Raw genomic sequence first — 20,531 nt, 5'->3', positions numbered from 1 at the left:
CCTAACAAAGTACGCATCTGTATTCTAACAATTTGGTCTTTGGATATATAATACTAAGAAAAATAATTTTTGTATGTTTGATTAATTAATAAAAAATAATATATTTTAAAGTAGTTTATATTTTGCTGGATATTTATTTTTCGGAAAAAAAAGTGTGAAATATCTAGTTTTGATTAAAAAAATTTATTTCATTCCATCTAAAAATTTAAGAGTATTTAAAAAAAAAAAATCTAAATTTTCAGCTGCTTGAAATTAGTTTTTTTATATCTCACACAATTTTTTTAATAAAATATATAAAAAATGTTTTTTTATCGCATATTTATGAAAATTTTAACTAAATAAGAAACATGTCTTTCATTTCTTTTAATTGATCATAATTTCTCCTGTCCTTTTCTCTTGGCAAAACGGGTCCAAAAAGCTTCCGGTAAAAAATAGTATCAAAAAGATAATGATTAGGCGTAAAGATGCTGGTACTGCTTTTAATCCAGAGAAGGACGAGCTCCCCAAGCGCAGCGTAAACTCCCAAATTGCAATTGCAAAAAATTCCCAAAAACATATCTCAAAACAGCGCTAATCGACACAAATTAAAAAAGAAAAAGAAAATAGAATAAAACAACACCGCCACAGCAATCATTAATTACAATCCTCACGACCACCCGCTGAGAAAAGCCACCAAAACAAAATTACATCCCCTCCCCGCACCGCTTGACCAGCGACTCGTATCCCTCCGCGGAGCTAACGGCGAACTCCGTCAGCGAGCTAACGGCGACCGATATCCCCGCGCACAGCACCCTCCTGGCGACCTCCGCCACCTTCTCCGGGGTCATCCAGGGCCCCCCCTCCACCTCCACCTCCACCTCCCCCTCCCCCTCCCCCTCCCCGCTCCGCCGCTGCGCTCCGCTCACCGACCCCATCCCCGCTGCGAAGAAATCCAGGCCGTCCACCACCTGCGCCTCGCTCACCGACTCCAGCACCCGCGACCACTGCACGCACGCCCCGAAGGCCAGCGGCCCCCGGCCCGACGACGATCGCCGCTCCCCCCGCGGCGACCGAGCCTCCGCGCCGCCGCTCCCGTCGCACCGGAGGGCCCAGCCGGCGAGGGCGCGGGCGTAGGCCCGCTGGGCCGCAATCCAGGCCTCTAGGCAGGACCTCCAGTTCCGAAGCTCCGCCTCGAGTGCGGCAGCTGAACGGGCCGCTCTCGCCGCCTCCGAGGGCTTCGCAGCGGCGGCAGAGGAGGAGGAGGAGAGGAGGAGCAGCTTGGCCTCTTCTATCGTGCGCTTCTGGATCCGGTGGCAATCCGCCATCGTCCTCCACATCCTCGCTAACCTGCGCTCCAGAAGAATCAAGAATCAAGGACTCATGCTAACTTGCCCGGCTTGAGGACGCTAACATACGCCCGGAGGTTGGGGTGGGGGTTTGGGGCCCACCAATCTGGACCTTGCAAAGAAGGACACACACATCGAACGGATATCATTTGCTGTACTTCCGCTAGGTAGGGGGCCTACCATATCACGTGCATGTCTTCCATTCATACTCCAAGTCTTAAAATATTACTTTGTTAGAAAGTGGATCGAGTCATACAACAAAACAAGAGGATGAACACAGATGGAACAAAGGATAAATATTGTCCATATCTAATATTTTTTAATAAGTACTTTGGTATTAATAATAATAGCAGAATGTGGACTGCATGCAAGCTATGAATGATTATCCGATGAGTCTATCAACAGCTTTGTGCTGATCGTATTTAGTGAATAGAATTGAGTCAGTATCTGATATTCTGCAACCTTCTTTGCAAGAGCATGTATTAAGTAACGGAAATTGTAGTTCATCTCGACCAAAAATTAAAAAAAGAGGAGTTCATCATTTCATGATTGTTGTTAGCTAGAAAACTGCATACAAATAAGGTTTTGACCTTAAAAACCTTTTCGAGAATCAGCTAAATGCAAAATATTACTCATTCTTATGTCGTCTGTTGCACTAGTTACTTAGTTAGGCCTTCCACCAGAGTTGCAGCATGGATGGTCGAATCCCTTTTCGATATCACTTGATGTTTTGAGAGTGAGGAAAGTTCAATTTAATCAGGGAATGAATTGGGTACTTACTTTACTGAGTATAGGATGTTCGGTATCTGGCCATGGTCCATGGGTTGAAAATGATATTAGTATGAACTATGAAAGAACATTGGTATGTGAAGGAAAGTGACATTTTCCAGCCATTCCTTGGTCGATGGATGGAACTACCTGCCTAACTTTCTGTTCTGCATTCTTTGCAAAATAGCATATTTGTCCCAGTTCTTGTCGCATGCTTTACCTTCTTTTTTTCCTCTAAGGAAATTCAAATTGTGGAATTATAATATGTGGATCAACCTTAGTTTGTCCGCAAGAGTGGCTCACAAATGCAACAACCTTAAAGCAATCTTCAATTTGGTCATTCCATATACTGCATTGCTTCAAACTTCCTGGATATCTCAAGAAAATTATTGTTTTCGAGCACCTGAAGTGCCAAATCCTGTTCAGGATTTCATTTGTGTCCAATCATTGCCTCCTGCATTTTTTATATTATAATGATTGATTATTGCTTCAAGATCCCGTCCCACATGACTTCTCTAGTCTTTTTTTTTTTCGGGAAAAAAAGCATTGCTTGAGAAAAGAAAAGGAATCTTAACTTGCTCTGTGGATTGCAGTGCGCAACTTCACTTTCCAAATCAAAACAAACCTGATTTTATTAACTTTAGTCAAACTGTGTCAAACTGCTTAGACGTGCTCTACTAGCGGTATGCACTGCCTAGCATACAAATGGAGCTTTCCGCTTCCATTCTTAGCAGCTTGGCTCTTTTAACTCGCACCATATCATACAATAGGGGCCTGAGGACCACCTAAATTTCATGGTATCATTAGAAACATCATGCTAACATCAGTTTCTGTTTCATACATTTAGATCTTCAAGATACTACCAGTCTCTTCTTTCATTAGTGAGTCTCGGATTTTCCTTCTTCTAAATCTGAAGTCATTTTTTGTTCTTAATCCTAATGAATCGCCTTGCTATCTATCATTATCCGCCCAAGATTTTTCGGGTCTTATCTTTTTCAGAGCTCACTTGAATTGGTTTATAGACAGCTTATCATGATGATACCATATCAATTATTTCGTAAGCAGCTCTTGGCCTAAAAGTGCAATTCACTAAGTTTTCTCTCATTTCCATAACTTTGCCCTTCCTCCTTTTATCATCATTCACTTCCACAAGCTCGCCACTGCTATGCCCAGCTCCGGTCCACTATAGAATGTCTCTCCTTACGACCGCTAAATGTTTCACCGCTTGTAACACTATTATATGCTTTCCAAGTCTATAGAAGCCATATGGAGTTTCTAGCAGTCCATGTTGAGCTGTAACTTCATTCCACAGTTTCATCAGATCAGCAAAATGCTATATGGAGAATCCTTTCTCTCTAAATTTTTTGATCACCTGCCTTGGGATAAACTAGCTTTAATGGTTAAACTTCCTGTGATAAAGTCAAACTGACCTCAAAGAAATCACCATTACTTTTGATCCCACCCTCTTCTATAGGGTGTTAGCTTGAAGGCAAGCCTCACAAATTAATTTGCAGGTTCAAAAATTTAATCACCTCATTCTTTTACTGGCATTAAATATGTTCTGTCCCATGTCATTAGATTTTTTTTATGTTCTTATGTTCAAAATGTTCAGGATTTCATGTGATAAATGAGTCAGTTAAACCAACATTATCATCCTACAACTTGTGATGCTGCTGTTAGTTTCCAAGTGGCCCTCACAATTCACACCTTCCTTCTATGCGGTATCTTTACTAAAGCATCCTCTTGATTGTTATCTAATTCTATATCAAAATTCCCCTATCTTTAGGAGTTTTCTCCTTGCAAAACCTTTTACTAAATGGTACTCGAAATGCATTTCTGATCTTCTTCTAAGTTTGATTGCTGGATCAATGTAAGCCTCAAAGTTCACATTTATTTTCGTTAATCATTTTAGATCTGTATGTCCAAAAAAGTTATTGTAAGCAAGCTGCTTATCTTTATACTATTATGACCTCTTAGTTACTTTTCTAATGCAGTAACCCTACATAATTTTTCACTCCACTTTCCTCCTTTGTTACCTCTAAAGACTGCCTCATTTGAAATATTTAAGGGGCTTGGATTACAATCCAAAGGGTTATAGAAAAAAAGAGAGAAGCTGAATTTGAAATGGATTGTGTCAAACAAGTAGGTAATTTTTTTTGTAGGAATGAATGGAAAAGGATTCAACACTTCAAACCTCTGTGGCCAATAATGCATCAGGCAGGAAAAGGGAGTGTTCTTAAATTAGGAAGTAAGCTATTCTGTGACATCCATCATCTATGGGAACTATGAACTTTTCCTAGAAGAATAGAAATCTCAGAATCACGCAAATGACTATACACTACTCAAGAATATAACGCATGATTATAGAAAGCATGAAAACCTAGTTCACCGAATATATCAAATGCATGTTTAAATCAATGAATCATACAACAAGGTTCCTAACAACCTTCCCGGACTTATTTGAGTTGGTATGCAATGATACTTGAGATGTAATAAAGAGCACCTTAATACCAACTAAGTGCAAGTTCACAGTAAGACAAATGAATAATGTTTTGTAGCAGATGAAATGATAATCATGGTCACCTTGTTAATTTGTTTTCCTGTTGTACTCAATAGGACTGCAACCATTTATGCCTAATTGTGAATTTATGTAGAGTGTACTGGTTTGCTGTCTATATGCATATATCATTTTATTCAACATGATAATGGATCATCATACCTGGCTCCGGTGATATGCTCTCCATAAGCTTAAGACAGGTTCTTGCTCATTCAAAAAATGTAGTCCAAGTAATACTTGTTTGTTCTAAGTCAAATGGCAAATGCTATCTTGTTTAGTACTTAATATTTAGTCTGAAGAGCATGAGGTTATACTTTAATTGTAGTATAATTAATTGTATGAGTTTTACCAAATTATATGCTCAAAAAATGAAGCAAGAATATAGAGACATACCCTTGTATCAACTCCCTAAGCTGTGGGTGCAACTCCTCATCCCTTAAAATTTCAATTCTTTTTGACACCAACTCAACTGAATGTATAGAAACTTGTAACTGGGTATGAAGATCTCTTATTGTTACTCTTGTCTTATAAACAGCAGAAGGCGCCTCCCCATGCACATCTTGGTTCCTTAGTTGCAGGCATTTCTTCTCATATGCTATTCTTATACGCTCTCCAGCCTGCCAACAGGAGGAGATAAAGCTATATGTCAGTAAAAATTCCACACAATATACATGACTTACTTTTTCACCTAAGTTTGTTCGTGAAAAATACAATTACCTTCACTTCATCATATAATTTCTTCTCCCATGCATACAACCTATCCAATGTGGACTGGTGGCTTCCAGATATCATACAAGTTTCCATTGAGTAATCACTGCTGCTTTCATAGCCATCATTTCTTGAGCTGGAAGAAGCCTGAACGAACCTTGAAGATGATGAGTACGATGATGCAGAACGAAACAAGGAAACTGGGTTCAATGTTCTAACTGCATTAAAACCCAAAATGCATCACTTGATTTTAAAGCCAAAATAAATAGAAATGCATGAAATAATTTTGGGGAGACTTCACGAATTTGTTAATATCACTAACAGAAGATAAAGACTGATGTTAATGGCTCGATGAATGTACCAGCAAGTTCCCTTGAACTTGAAGAGTACTGGGCTCTGCTTGCTTCCAGCATCACTGAAACCTCATGAGCAGAATCACAAATCCTCACAAACTGGTTCTCAATGTCTTTCATGACCTCTGCCATGCTCGTTGGTCTTCGATTTAGATATACCGTAAAACCAGGGGTTTGTTCTTCTGCAGCTGCTCTATTTTCCTCCACCTCCTCTCTAGTCACCTCGAGTTTTACAGCTTTGGGTGCTTCTGATACTTTAACACTCTTCACTCTCTTCGACTGAAGTTCCTTCACTTTGTGAACTGTATTAGATTTGATGTTGGCTTTAGGAGGATCGTCACTTTTAACTGTCACCCTAGTAGGGTTTGAGTCATCTTTAGATCTCTCATCGTTTATTTCTCCCTCCATAAGTTCTTTTTCTTCCTCTTCCTCTTCTTCCTCTTCTTCTCTTATTCCTTGTTCTTCCAATTCTGGAATGCCTTCTTCCTCCCTTAGCTGCCTTAAACCTGCATGCTCATCATCACCTACTATCTGGTCAAAGCTGCAACTGTAGGGATATCCATATGTATCCATTGATGAGAAAGGGTTCCAAAAAAAGTCCCACTGTGAATTTTGAGGTGATGGTGGTGGGTAGCTTGGTCCATCATAAGAAGAAGAGAAGAATGATCTCACTGGTGAAGCCTGTGTAGCGAAAAAACCATCAATTTCGTTGTGGTCTGCAGTGTAATAAGAATCAATTCTCACAGTTTCTGGAGAGTCGGGCCACTCCTCGACTGCTACCGATGGATTCCCACGTGATCTCAAGAATTTTGCCGCATGAATGGAGCTCTTGTCTGACTGGTTTGGTGTCAGGCAACAGGACTTCAATGGAATGCCTATGATTTTTGGGCTCAATCTTTTCACAGGTGTGAAAGGAGGAGTTGTGTATGAATCAAAGAAGTCATGATGTTCATCTCCATTAACATAATTTCGAAGAGCACATGAGACTCGTTTCAGCGACTGGATGTAAGCAACATGCGCAGAAGCAAAGCAGATTCGCTGCTCAACAGCCTGCTTCATCAAATTTCTTCTATCCTTGCAGAGCTGGACAGCTTCTTCATCTTCCAATCTTGAAGTATAACATCCCATCTCTCCAAAATTGTCTATGAATCCTTCAGGCCTCAACTGAAACCAGCGTTACGTGCCAAAATGTGCCGATCTCCGACCAAATTCATAGGATCTTTTTGTACTGTTTCATACACATCTTTGATCGGAGAAAATCGCACACAGCTACTGCTGCAAGAATGGAGACGAAAGATTCTCCGTGGCATTTATCATCGAATGCATAAAGGTGACAAAACAAACTTCAGTGGAAGCAACACCTTTATGGTTCCTTGCTTAATTTAGAAGTTACTCAAAGAAGACTTTGGATGGAAAATTTTTCTGAAAAATTGCTTTCCTCTCATTCAAATCCTTTCCTGCAGCTTTCTCAAAATAAAACTGTTCTTGACCTCGAACCACCACAAATGGCTGCCCTCCTGGACAGTGAAACAAGAAAATAGAAGGGTTAGCGTTTGGGCTTTCAAAAAGGAGCAATGACAAATCAGTTTGATAATAGTTCCTCTGGAGTCTGGACAATAGATTTAATTGGACAACTAGATTCTGAAATGATTGAAGAGATGAAAGGTGCGAACTACAAGAGCATTGTTCCAAAAGCAGGGGGGATGATGCTGAAAAAAGTACAAATGAAACACAAAACAACAAAAAAAGAGCATGATTGTGATACAAGGACCTATAACAAGTAAAGCCTGGAGAAGATGCAACTTCAAGTAAAGATAGAAAAAAAATGCTTGGAGAAGTATTTCGCAAAGGAAATAACAGAAAAAGAAGCACTTGATGTGTGAGGAAATAGAAAAGACACACCCACGCGATGAAGAACAACTCATGATGCAGCAACAGAGGACTAAATATTCGCAGAAGTAAAACAAGGTAGGAATCATATGAAATTGACATATACCAATACCTCTTGAAATACAAGTGGAAAAAAGGAGGCTAACATAGGTAAGCCACACAAGTAAAACCCCAGAATAGCAAGAGAAGATAAAAATCAAAAGCAAAAATGTTCAGAACGCCACTATTTTGTGAAGGCACTAGCATTCAGTTCCATCAAGGACCTTATGTCAGATAAAAATGGGGGGTCTTTAAGCCCACGGACATCAGAAACCAACGGCAGTCCTGTGCATATTATCAAGAAAAAGTTAAAGGAGATGGGATCTGATTACTGAAATGACACAAAAAATGACAAAGCTTTAAGACGCTATGCTAACAACATGGGAATGCTGATATTCTACTGTTGATATTATAAAGATATAACAATGGGAAAATCTACAAGAGATGAACAGTTAAAACCCCATTTAATGGATTTTACAACCACCGAGCTGTTCATACCCCCAGAAAAAAAAGTAAAAGACGAAGGAATTCGAAAGCGCAAAAAGATAACCAAGACTTTTCTCTTTTTTTTCTAATGAAGGCATTGCTGCTCTCGAACTTTGAAACCAGACCTTCTGATAATATTAAAAAAATCAATTTTTTATCCAAATGAGATCAAAACTAACCCGATTCACTCAGGCGGGAAGAAGAACACTTAATCCTCGATAAAAAAAAAAGAGAGACAGAAGACTATAAGAGAGAGAGAGCGAGGGGGAGAGAGCAGTCAGATGAGCTCAGAGAAGAATTCCAGCGAATGAGAGGGAGGAGCACATTAAAAAAACAGAGAGAGAGGGTAGGCAGGCCAAGAGTATGACACTTGTCATAAACACTGCCCCTAAGGTTCAATAAAATGGAAAAAACCGTCCTATTTATCAGTTACCAAGAGGAACCTTGTAAGTTGTAATCCATCCTAGTTCGTTCTCTCATCAGACGGCTGTGGTCGACCTTTATTGTAGCCGGAGTCACAACGTGTGTCTGTGTGTAAGACTAACAGGGGATGCACGCAGATGGCTATTATGGAAACAAAAAAAAGTCGAACGTTACCGTACCATGTGGTTCGGCTCTCCGGACGTTTATTTATGTTCCTCTCCAACACTTCTTTTTCCAGTCGTTTAGAAATGCGAAATATTTTGATGAAGACTTGGGTAAAGTAGTAATTTTGTCGGTAGGGAATTTAACGGTAAAAAAGAGCGTTTGATTCTGCATTTAGTGCGGAGATTTTTGAGATATCTGTGGGATTAGAAAGGTGTTATAGTTAACAAAATAGTATTAGTATTTGTTAAAGGTTTGGGAAAGTAGGGGAAGGCATTCGGAATTTTCTAAAGGGCAAAGTAGAATTTTGTGTAGGCTGGAAAAGCAAAAGAGGAAAAGATTGGGTGGTTCTATATACACCCCCCCTATTGCTAAGGACACCCCCCAAAAACCAAAAAAAAAATACCCAAACTAACCTTTAGTGTAATTACCATATTGCCCTTGAAATTTTCTCAGTACACCCCCCCTTCCTCCTCACTGCCGCCTCCTCCTCCTCCTCCTCCGCCTCACTGCCGCCTCCTCCCCTCCCCCTCCTCCTCCTCCTCCTCCTCCTCCGCCTCACTGCCGCCTCCTCCCCTCCCCCTCCTCCTCACTGCCGCCTCCTCCTCCTCCTCCTCCGCCTCCCCCATCACCCCTCCCCCTCCTCCTCCTCCTCCCCATCCCCCACCTCCCCGTCCTCCTCCTCCGCCTCCTCCTCCTCCTCCTCCGCCTCCCCCATCACCCCTCCGCCTCGTCTTCCTCCCCCCCTCCCCCCTGCGCCCGCTTCCTCCTCCTCCCCATCCCCCACCTCCCCGTCCTCCTTCCTCCTCCTCCCCATCCCCCACCTCCCCCCCTCCTCCCCGTCCTCCCCTCCACCTCCCCGTCCTCCCCCTCCACCTCCCCGTCCTCCTCCTCCGCCTCCCCCCTCCTCCTCCACCACCTCCTCTCACTCCTCTTCCCCCACCTCCCCGTCCTCCTTCCTCCTCCTCCCCATCCCCCACCTCCCCCTCCGCCTCCCCGTCCTCCTCCTCCGCCTCCCCCCTCCTCCTCCGCCTCGTCTTCCTCCCCCCCTCCCCCCTGCGCCCGCTTCCTCCTCCTCCCCATCCCCCACCTCCCCGTCCTCCTTCCTCCTCCTCCCCATCCCCCACCTCCCCCCTCCTCCCCTCCACCTCCCCGTCCTCCCCTCCACCTCCCCGTTCTCCCCCTCCACCTCCCCCTCCACCTCCCCGTCCTCCTCCTCCGCCTCCCCCCTCCTCCTCCGCCACCTCCTCTCACTCCTCTTCCCCCACCTCCCCGTCCTCCTTCCTCCTCCTCCCCATCCCCCACCTCCCCCTCCGCCTCCCTCCGCCTCCCCGTCCTCCTCCTCCGCCTCCCCCCTCCTCCTCCGCCGGCGGGTGTTTTGGAGGGGAAGAGCGGGGTGGGGGGGGTTTGGGGGGTGTAGAGAGCAATTTAGGTGAGGGGGTGGGAAGGGTGGGGGGTAATTTAAGAATTTTTAATTTTTTAGGGGTGTCCTTAGCAAATGGGGGGGTGTAGAGAGTATTTAATTTTTTTTTAATTTTTGGGGGGTGTCCTGAGCAATAGGGGGGGTGTATATAGAACCACCCGAAAAGATTCGTTCCGTTCCATCTAAAACAAAGAGTACCCATCAATTGCCCCTGGAGGCACAGTTATTTACTAAACCATCTCGGCCGAAACATCGTGCATCAAAATTTTGGCCCATGAAGATTGTAATAGCTTGAGATAAAAGCTAGTCTCATTTTTCGAGTGGTTAATGACATTACATACTCTCAAACAAAAGTCCTTGTTTATATGAAAAAAAAGAAGAATGAAGCATATATCGCTATAATTTTGATGATTTTGAGTTATGTATAATTATGTGAATCAGTAATAACATTTTTTTTTATCGGAAAAAAAATCGCGATGGTGGTGAGAATATGATCAAGATATGAAATGGACATGATTTATATAGAGTTTGCAGTAACTTATAAATCTAAAATCTCACAACTCACAGAAAGATTAGAATAAGAATAATCAGCTGAGGCCTTCCATAGCATTGTGCCCTCAATGTAAAATATGGAATGGCTGTTTATACCATGCATGTGGTGCAATCCTTTCCCCATCTAAGCATAATATCTGACTATTCTTATGACCGGGTGATTAAGGGCTAGTGTTAACCTCATATCGGATGCATGGGTTTGTTGGAAACAACCTGACTCCTTAACCATGCCCTGCTTCCAGGGCGCATGAGGAATCTTAGATTTTTTTTCTTTCTTTCTTTAATGACAGGTAGATGGACCTCTATATCAAACTTCAATTTAAGGGCACATCCAAATGCACATAGATGGGTATAATACAAAATTAAAAGCCGGTACCCCTTACAAGCTGCCACAATGGCAAGATCTGCACAACTAATGAGCTTGCAAATCTCATTGTTACTATATAACTTGCAAGTTTGTCCATAACTATCCAAATTGTGGGTGTTAACTACAGTGATTTTATGCAACTAGTTGTTCTAACTGTTTGTTAACGATCCACATAAAGCCAATTAAATAAGATAGGCATGGACCCTTCCTCCAACGCGTTTTATATGCTCAAAACTTGAAAAAGAAAAAAGAAAGTGTTGAACAATAAAGTTCATAAAATCTTCATAGGCGACAAGCTCCTTTCTACAAAAAGAAGCTGCTAGAAAACTCGATTAATAGATAAATTAGTCTGATTAAGGTGCTAGAAAACTTAAGTAATACAGTAAAAGATAAATTAGTCGAATGTCACTCTACCTTCTAGTCACGCGCCATCTTGCAGGTGTAAAGGAAGTCTACGACAGTCAAGAGGTGGCGAGATAAATACTCTGTGATAGTGAAGCAGATCAACCTCAAAATGCGGAAAGGTAGTTTAGTACAATCTTTCGATCATCCCGAGGCCTGCCAGCTGAATAGAACACTGACAGGTGCATCAAAATAACCAACAGAATATTACACCAAAACACCAGAGTAAGACTGCAATCATGGCAAAAGCAACATCCTCAAAAGAAAAACTCGTGCAGCCTTACGCAAAGACGAGAGAAGCAAGGTCCCATCTTGCATTCTTAAAGGAGAATGCAGAGCATTCAAGCGTACATGTTAGTTTTAGGTAACAACAGGTCACAATTTGCTTGTCCTTGCAAACCATGAACTTATTTATTTATCAAATGGTGGGAGAACAAAGGTCTGCTTCGAGTCAATACTAAGCTTATACATTTTCTATAGCAACAGTCTGATTTTTGAAAGGGGTAGGAATGAACAAGGTCTTTCCATGACCATGATCGGTGGTCAGGGATTACCCTCAGCTGAAATTTTCTCTGCCTATCAAATTACATGTCAGGAGACATACACATGCTTGCCTCTAAGAACAACAAAGGTCACGCGAGAAACGAGTGGAGACCCATTTCCCCACCACTTGTTTTTAGACCTGAGGAAAATATCGGGTTGGGCCAGGTTCAGGCCAGGGTTAGCTTTGATGACAAACGAAATTTCTCAGTCTGAGCCCAGCCCGACCTAGCTTCGGATCTGAACTCCAAACCCCGAGTTCAACCGTCCAAAAGGTTAAAGGCCTGGGTCTTGGCCTGGGTCTTCCCTGCCAGGCCCGAACCGACCAAGGCCTGACCTGTTAGGAGACAGCAATCTTACCTCTCCTCCATTTCAGGATTAATGACGGGATCCGTCTCGTCTCCAATGTCCCGAGCTGACACTGCAATGCCGCTGCATACGTTGTGGAGGGGGCGTGGCATCTGCAGATTTGTCATAAAAAGTAACCCAAAAGTATACGGGAGATAAGAGGCAAGGAATAACAATATTCCGAATGAACTCATCAATCTGACTACTGTTCAAGATGAAGATCCAAGGAGGATATTTTGACATTGACACTAAAGAAAAATGATACGACTGTTGAAAATGTGCTGTCTGTATTTCATATACAGGGATATGAGAGAGAGAGAGAGATTGCTGTCGTGTTGCTTCATAGAATGTGAATGTTTCTCTTTATCTTGGCTTCCTTCCGCATACAAAATCTATACTGAAGAGAAGATAAGTGAATCCCGCAGCCAGTTACATTGTTTGGTTATCAATAACAGCCAATTCTGGCTCATGCCAGCAAGCTGCAATTCGTTAACGGTTCTAAAGAACATGGGGACGTCAACTGTTTTATGCAAGCTACAGAGGAAGAGGCAACAAAGTGAAATGATCTTTTAGGTAGCAAACATGCTCATCTCGCTAAGCTAAGCACGGATAATTTCCTAGCTTTAACATTCTCCTGTACATATTATAAGTGCTTTAATAAGGTCATAATGAATGGTTTGCAATTCCATGGATCTGACATCTAGAAAATATAAACCTGCACATAGTTGGTGCAGCTGGCATCTCAATGCCATGACTTTGTTAAGTCACCGACTATAAAACAAGGATTCAATGGGGCTGCCTTGAACAATATGTGCCGTGCCAAAAAAAAAAAATCAAATAAGGCTCGACACCGAGTGGTATTGACCCATATTGACCCTTATCGAACTGATATGTATTCATATGGGCCACCATGGGTTGATACCCTGTGATAAGTAGGTTATCGTGGCACATGTGTTTACCCAAACCAGCACCTAGTTAACATAGCATGGCATGGTCAGCACTTAATTCCTTGCTACAGAGTTACTAAAATAATATGTGGCAAGATATTGAATAACAACCTATACACGATATTTTCCATAATATGAATGCGAACCACTAGGTAGAAGGATTTAGTACCGAGATTGAAAACCTTGCCTCTACACAATACCAGATTTGGCATATAGCACAAAAAGCATATATGGATGCATACACCCCGATATTGAATGTCAACTTCCTCTTCCTTGTCCCAATTCAAAAGGAGGTATATTAAGTTGCTCTACAAACCCCATTGTCATAAATGCCATATGGTGAAAACTAGCTCTAAAAGATGTCGTGGCTATATGGTTGAAAGACTGCAAATTTGCTTTCTAAAGGTTATCTTGTTTTGAGGAAATGTGACATCTGATTTAAATATGCGGCCATATCTTAAAGCAAGTAATATTTTTAAAATCATAATATAGACGAAGAGCACCGTCTTGCACAAACTGAGTGTGAATAAAAGGGTGATGACAATGCTTACATCTCCTTGTGCAAGAAGCTTTAGCAGCAAAAATGTCAGCTCATTTTCTTCCAAATTGTTGATAACCGCTAGCCAGATCTGGCAAGCAAGTTCGTAAGCCTTGTCCCTTGACATACCACAAGGAACAAATTGATCCGTTTGAAGAAAAAAAAGCAAAAAAAACAAAAAAAGAGGTCGCTGATTAATGAGAACTACATGCATCACTGGAGATACATAGCAAAAACAAACAGAATTTTCACATTGTTATCACGGAAACATGCTATTTTTAAGACATTCTGAATGAGTGGCAACAAGAAGGTGCAATAGCAGCATTGTCTTTCTACCGTTTCATGCTATTGAAGTTTAATGTGTTCTGGAGAATAAGCAAGAAAAACACAAAATAGTAACTGGTTCAATGTCATATAATTTAGTGATCCCTGCTTCTAGGTGATATAATATCATAGGCTGGGTCTTATTTTTCCCCTAATATCTAATTAGCAAACATTTTTTTTTTAAAAAAAGAATGATATAAAACCTCTCAGTACAATCTCCAAGTGCACTTCCAAGGTTTAAAATGCTCATTTAATGCAATAAAAAAGAACCTATGGGTCATGCTGCAGAAAACTCTGAATTATGAGTGATCAATTACCCCTTTTGTGTATACAAATATCTTTGTCCAAATACAAAAGGAATAAGCATTGCCACCCTTATTTCCATAATTACAGCAAATGACTAAAACAGCATATATCATGAAATCCAAACTTGCTAAATACCTTATCGAGGAGACATAGTAGCAGAAATTTTGAAAAATATAGAAAACCAACCAATTATGGTTCCATGAAGTATGCTAGATGGAGGCAGCATTATTGAAAGCTCAAGCCGCTCTTTCAGATACAAGTAAATCTGGCCAAGAAGTTTGCCAATTTCACCATCCAATGCAACAATATATTCATCTGGTATATAAGGCTGCATATCTCCTGATACATTAGATAAACTGCTAGTTAGTAAAAATGCTGCTTCAATAGAATGGTTCTAATTAAATGCACAAACAACAAAACCTTCACAATTTTGTCATCTTGATTGCAATGGTATCAGCTACTGTTACGCACACCTGCGAAAAACATAGAAAGCCTTCAGTTCAAATTCTATCACATGATGCTTGTCATATTATAAGCAGCAAAACTACACCTATTCACTAGGCGTACCTGTAGGATATACATCAAGACAACATATTTGATCTAAAAATCCAAAATTCCATATTAATACCTCCCTCCTTTAGGAAGGAAAACATCAAAAGTTGAACAATATGGTGCCTCCAGATGTGACATATTACTATTAAGGCTTGCACTTGTATCAATATGCACAAAATCCATTTTAAACATTTAACTATAACACAGTGGATATTATACAAGATTCCTGCAAGGGACATTACCATTTAGGTATAGTTTGGAAATGGGATTCGGGGTGGGATATTGATGTTATCCTGATTTTATCCCCGGATAACTGTGAATGAAGACATGTGCAAATGAAGACTTACCCCATGATATGAATACCCTATAAAAGCCTAACTCTAGTTACTGACTTAACCCCTGAATTTTCAGAACCCTGCAACCCCACCCCCCCACCCCCCCTTCCAAAACCCAACCCAAGCCCGAACTACACGCAACCAAAACCAAATTTTTTTAGGAGGCTCTCCCTCTGTTCCACATATTCAGACAGTTTTCCCAACCAACTGCTTGTTGAGGGCTCTCTTTCACCTTCTGCAAGCAGACCTCTTCCCACCTTGCAATATGATTTGTTTTTCGCATTCACAGATCCTTTGCAGAAAATTCCATGAGTCACTTTTCAAGGTGATTTATTGTGACGTGTTTGTGGCTTTTCCTATAGAAAATTTTCAAATCATGAGAACAAAATCAGATGTCAGAAAAGAGGGACCTGCAGGCTGCAGAAAACATATGTCTAACCAGCTTAACATGCAAGAGAGTATGACTTGAAAAAACAAACCAGGAAACAACTTTTTTTAGAATGTAATGAATATGTTTTAGTAGAAGTATAGAAATTGAGAACAGAGGCATATAATTTCACACTGTCAACAGGTACCACATTTCATGCAATCATAATAATTTACAAAATGAGATTTTTTTATTATTGAGATTATTATGTTCTATTTAGCTACCTTGCTTTCCAGTGAGACTTACACATATCAGAAGCTAAAACACACAATGGACATAGGTCAGGGAAAGGTGCCTTCAGTTGACTGTATTATCAGATTCAACTTATATTATATTAAATGGAATACGACAATGCCGCAACTGTGCAATAGAAAGGGGACAAATGCACATGTAATTTAGGTCGATTAACATGCGAAAATGATCTTATGGTGGTCGTGAGAATAGGGTTATAAACTTACAATGGCCTGTTAAAGTCCAAAATGGATTTTCTGCAAAAGGAAAAAAGAAAAAGTGACCCATTTTGGCAAAAATGAAATTTTCTTGCAATATCTCCCATGTTTGCTAGAATGAAAACAAAGTAGAACTTTCTGGCAATATCCCCCAGAATAAACAAAAGGAAATTGACTTACCCAGAGAACTCACCTCCTACCCACACCTTGAGGAATTGGTTTGGGCCATCGTTTCCTCTGATCAGCCGAAAGCCAGGTCCTGACAGTAGCAGTTTGCCACAAAGATTCTCCTCGAAATATAGCAGCTCAGCGCTTACTGAAAGATGAAATCTGACCCCATTCACAGATCGGTAACCGAACAAAAATTTCTATAAGGAGATGATCGCAAAGCTTTCAAGTATGATCATTGTCCTCCTGGGTCATAGGGCTTGCAAAAAACAGATTAACAGGTCGCTGTAAATCTCTGATGACTTAGTTCAGCAAATACCATAAGATAAAATCATTCTACATACATATATGGTCATGGAAATCCTTCAAATATAGTACTTTGGCTAAGGAGAAACTGAGTGAACATATTATCAGCTATACTTCAAACAACAGTAATACAGTAATCAAACATGAATCCAGAAATGCATGTCCGTGTCTATTACTGTTTTTTGGCATAGCAAAAGAGAATAAGAAAAAAGTTCTACATCAAGAACTTCCTTCAGAAGTATTTTCAAATTTGAAAAAAAAAAATCAAAATAGTTATATATTAAAATGATGAGATCTATGCCTTGCAACTATTACCTGACCTTTTCATTTTAAAAGTAGGTTTCATGATCTTCTTTTCCTTCTGAATTTCCCACCCGAGAACTCAACTTCCAACAGTAAGTGGTAATGCTGTTTTGAATTTTAATCTCCTATATCATCCTAACTCCTAGTGCCACTTTTTTGCTTTTGAGCTAAAGTTTCATTCACAACAAAATAATCCCGATTCCTCACTGTGAGAATTATAACACAAACACTAAGCACCCTGCATATCAGCAAAAGAAAAAAAAAGGGAGCTTTCTACCACAACAAGAACAGCAGAAAGCAAGCGATCTAGGGAATGGATAGACAAGGAACAGTTGAAACAGTGCCATGCTCCAAGTCACAGTCAAAGACAGCATAGTAAAAGCAACAGAGCACTAGATCAGGAAATGGCAAGCATGCCTCCATGCATAAAACTGCAGGACCAAGTAGCAACCAACATTTTTGGTCAGGGGCATACACCAAGGAATCAGCACATGAACAAATGACATTAAAACACTGCTCCACCAAGTCTTATACATGACAGGGTGGATATTAGTACCTAACCACTCGACAGGGAGAGGAATCAATTACTCGCACATGTTATACATTGCTCCAGGCTATATCTATATTGATGATTAATAAGTACCCTCACATTATCCAAACTAATGTCTACTTCCAGATATCATCAGCTGTATCAGATGCAGAACTTCCAAATTCAGTCATAGCTTTTGCAGCCTGGCTCAAACCAACTTCACAGTCTTCAATGGCTGAACATCTGTGCATCAACCACTCCTAGTAATAAAGAATTCTGCCCTGCTCGGGCTTTTTGTATTTACTGATGATGCAGTTCGCTAAGTGCATCAAAATATTTTGCATTTGTTGTTTCGAAATTTCATATAGCCCTCTCATTCTCAAATCCACATGATATCTCCAAGTTTAATTCACTTCACTTTGCGAAAAATAATTATTCAAATATCAGAAGCTTTGTTCTTCTCCACTTCTGGAAGAAAGGGATATCTGCTTGTATTTTAAGAATTGTCTAGTTAATATGGACGCATCCACCTCTTGTGCGTCATTACGTGTCAATTAACGGAGCTTCCTCAAATCCCCGGTTAGAGTTACGGAACTAGGGTTCTGTGCCTGTTCACAATTATCAAGTAAAAGTTTGATAAAATCCCTCTTTTCTTCTTCGAGCTCCTCCAAATAATGTCTGAAATCCTGTTTCTGGAGGTAACATAAAACCCAAAAGTGGCGGGAAATCCACATCTCAAAAACACATTACCGACTTCGGATCATCTCGAACCGAACTTGCATCTAGAAAATAATTCGCAAGTATCCATGAAAAATTCAAATCAGCTGATTAATATGCAATTCTGCCTAGAAAAGAAAAGAATCGATAAATCCCAATTAAAAAAGAAGAAAAGGAGACGGTATCAGTAAACTCGTCGAGAAAGTCAGTATTGAAATCATTCGACAGGATAAACAACGAAGCTAATAAAACAATGTGTATGCTAATAGATTTAATTTAGCGCATATATAGAGATTATACACCGTAGTGATCGCGATAATATAATCGATAAACAGGAAATGGATGAGAGAAATAGCCGAGAGAGATCGAGGTGGGGGGTCGAAAGGCTCAGAGAGAGAGAGAGAGAGAGAGAGAGAGAGAGAGGGAGGGAGGGCGAGGGTGGAGGGGGAGGATTTGGGGCGGGGTTGCGTGGTGGGAGATGGGTGGGAGTAAAAAACGAGGAACGGCTGGGTAGGGACGCGCCTCCCTGCAGTTTCTGGCTCGCATGTTGATGACGATGACGACGGCGATGGCGAGACCACCATTCATTCATTCTTCGGTAAGGCTGTGACGCCATGGAAGGGGAAGAAAGAAAAGCCTGATCAGCCATCTGAAGGTGGCCCGAGATCACCCACCATTGTTTGGGCAACGAAGAAATTACTCGTAGCATCCTTTCGGTTTCTAACAATAGTTCGAAGATTTCTTGCTAGATAACAATGCAAGGTGCGGGGAAAAGAAGCTGAGAGACTTTCCATGACCATGACCATGATGTACCATCTGATTCAATGCGACGTCGGCGTTTAAAGATTTGGCTCAAATTCCATGCATTATATTCAAGCTTGACTATCCAACTTGAATAGTCCCACTTGCAATTCGAATATATCAGGCCAAACGACGAAACTGAGCCAAACCTAGGTTGGTTCTTGGTGCCACAAAATTTGCTATATGGGGCCACTAATTATTATATGGGTGCCTTGCTTCCAAATAAATTTTATGCTTGATTTGCTTAAGAGATAAGATTCAAGAAATTTAACCATCTTAGCGATTGCTCGATATAATATGTAACAAATTAAAAGGCATGAATATATACACATACATGTACATGTGACGAGCTTAAAAACATAAGATGGGATCGAATTTGCTTTTTTTCATGCATTTTTATGTGCCAATGCACTATGAATAATAATATTTGTTCAGAATCATCCTTTCTGCTTGAAAAAGACTTTCAATTAGTTAAGATTTTCTAATTTGGATGTCCTAAATCCTTTCTAGTTGGTAAAGACTTTGAATTACTTGCATCGATGACCTAAAGGTTGCTAACTATTACATGGATGGTAGCCTTAGGTTGCTAGCTTCTTTTTATAATGGTAACCAAATATTCATGCATTTCCATGGGAAAAAAATGGAATATATACTAGCATGCCGGCACTTCCTTAGGAATCAGTGATATTTATAGGTGTCATGTAGAACATGTTTGTTAGTTGGCTAGTTCATCCATATAATTACTATTTTGGAAATAAAGTAATGATTAGTATGATGAATCTATTTAGTGACGACATTGTGTTAAATAATAATACAATCTAATATTAAAATATTTTTATTTCAATAGAATTTTTTTTGTGTGTGCGCATGCTTTTCCTCCTTCCTCTTTTTTTTTAAGAAATGAACATTAATCGCAGTATGCCAAAAATTCATTATGCAATAACAATGTCAAATAAGGATATAACAATATGGTTATTTCATCCTTTAATTTCTATTATGTTTATGATAGCTGAGGGACTTCAACTTACTTGGAGGATGTTGAGTATGTGGTGGGGAAGTAACAATAGTGGCAATAATGTAGCGATAATTATGAAAATATTGGTAGAGGTGGTAATAATAGCGGTAATAATATGGTGAAGACGGCGACAGTAGCGGGAGTGGTAGTGATAGCATCAATAAGAGAAGCAATTCAATAATGGTAAAGATGACGGTGATGACCGTAGAAGCGGTTTTGATCAGTCATAAAACAAAATCATAAGTTTGTTATTTTTGAAAAAGTAGAAAGTAAAAATTTCTTACTTTTATTTTTTGAAAATTATAAAAGTGCTTTTAAAAATAAAAAATAAAAAAGCATTAAACATATTTTTTATCTTAATTTTATTTTTTAAAAAATAATAAAAATAATAAAATAATAAAAATGATGCTAAATAGGAACTAAGCAAGTGAACGACCAACTTCATAAAGTAATTTTAGGAAGAATTTCCAA

At 40.2% G+C, this 20,531-nt stretch overlaps 1 protein-coding gene across 4 annotated transcripts; it reads right to left on the bottom strand.

The window, feature by feature from the left end:
• Positions 1–318: 318 nt before the first annotated feature.
• Positions 319–19,055, bottom strand: LOC103715556 (protein ROLLING AND ERECT LEAF 2). 4 transcript variants are annotated; one of them, XM_039127848.1, is made up of 10 exons: positions 16,415–19,055; positions 16,231–16,260; positions 14,879–14,931; positions 13,842–14,797; positions 12,356–12,456; positions 11,468–11,630; positions 5,720–7,228; positions 5,368–5,576; positions 5,044–5,267; positions 319–1,326 (listed from the first exon to the last, which is right to left on the bottom strand). In XM_039127848.1, the coding sequence occupies exons 7-10, from the start codon at positions 6,837–6,839 to the stop codon at positions 684–686; spliced, it is 2,196 nt and encodes a 731-aa protein (XP_038983776.1). In that variant the 5' UTR covers positions 6,840–7,228; positions 11,468–11,630; positions 12,356–12,456; positions 13,842–14,797; positions 14,879–14,931; positions 16,231–16,260; positions 16,415–19,055; the 3' UTR covers positions 319–683. The 4 variants fall into 4 exon arrangements, with proteins under 4 accessions (XP_038983776.1, XP_038983777.1, XP_038983775.1 ...); XM_039127849.1 differs by having other exon boundaries at positions 16,231–16,648; positions 18,547–19,055; XM_039127847.1 differs by having other exon boundaries at positions 11,468–11,618; positions 16,231–19,055.
• Positions 19,056–20,531: the final 1,476 nt, after the last annotated feature.

The sequence above is a fragment of the Phoenix dactylifera genome, chromosome 7, assembly GCF_009389715.1.
Source record: "Phoenix dactylifera cultivar Barhee BC4 chromosome 7, palm_55x_up_171113_PBpolish2nd_filt_p, whole genome shotgun sequence".
NCBI classification, from domain to species: domain Eukaryota; kingdom Viridiplantae; phylum Streptophyta; class Magnoliopsida; order Arecales; family Arecaceae; genus Phoenix; species Phoenix dactylifera.
The sequence above is the reverse complement of the archived record's forward strand: the minus strand, read 5'-3'. Positions and strand labels throughout refer to the sequence as shown.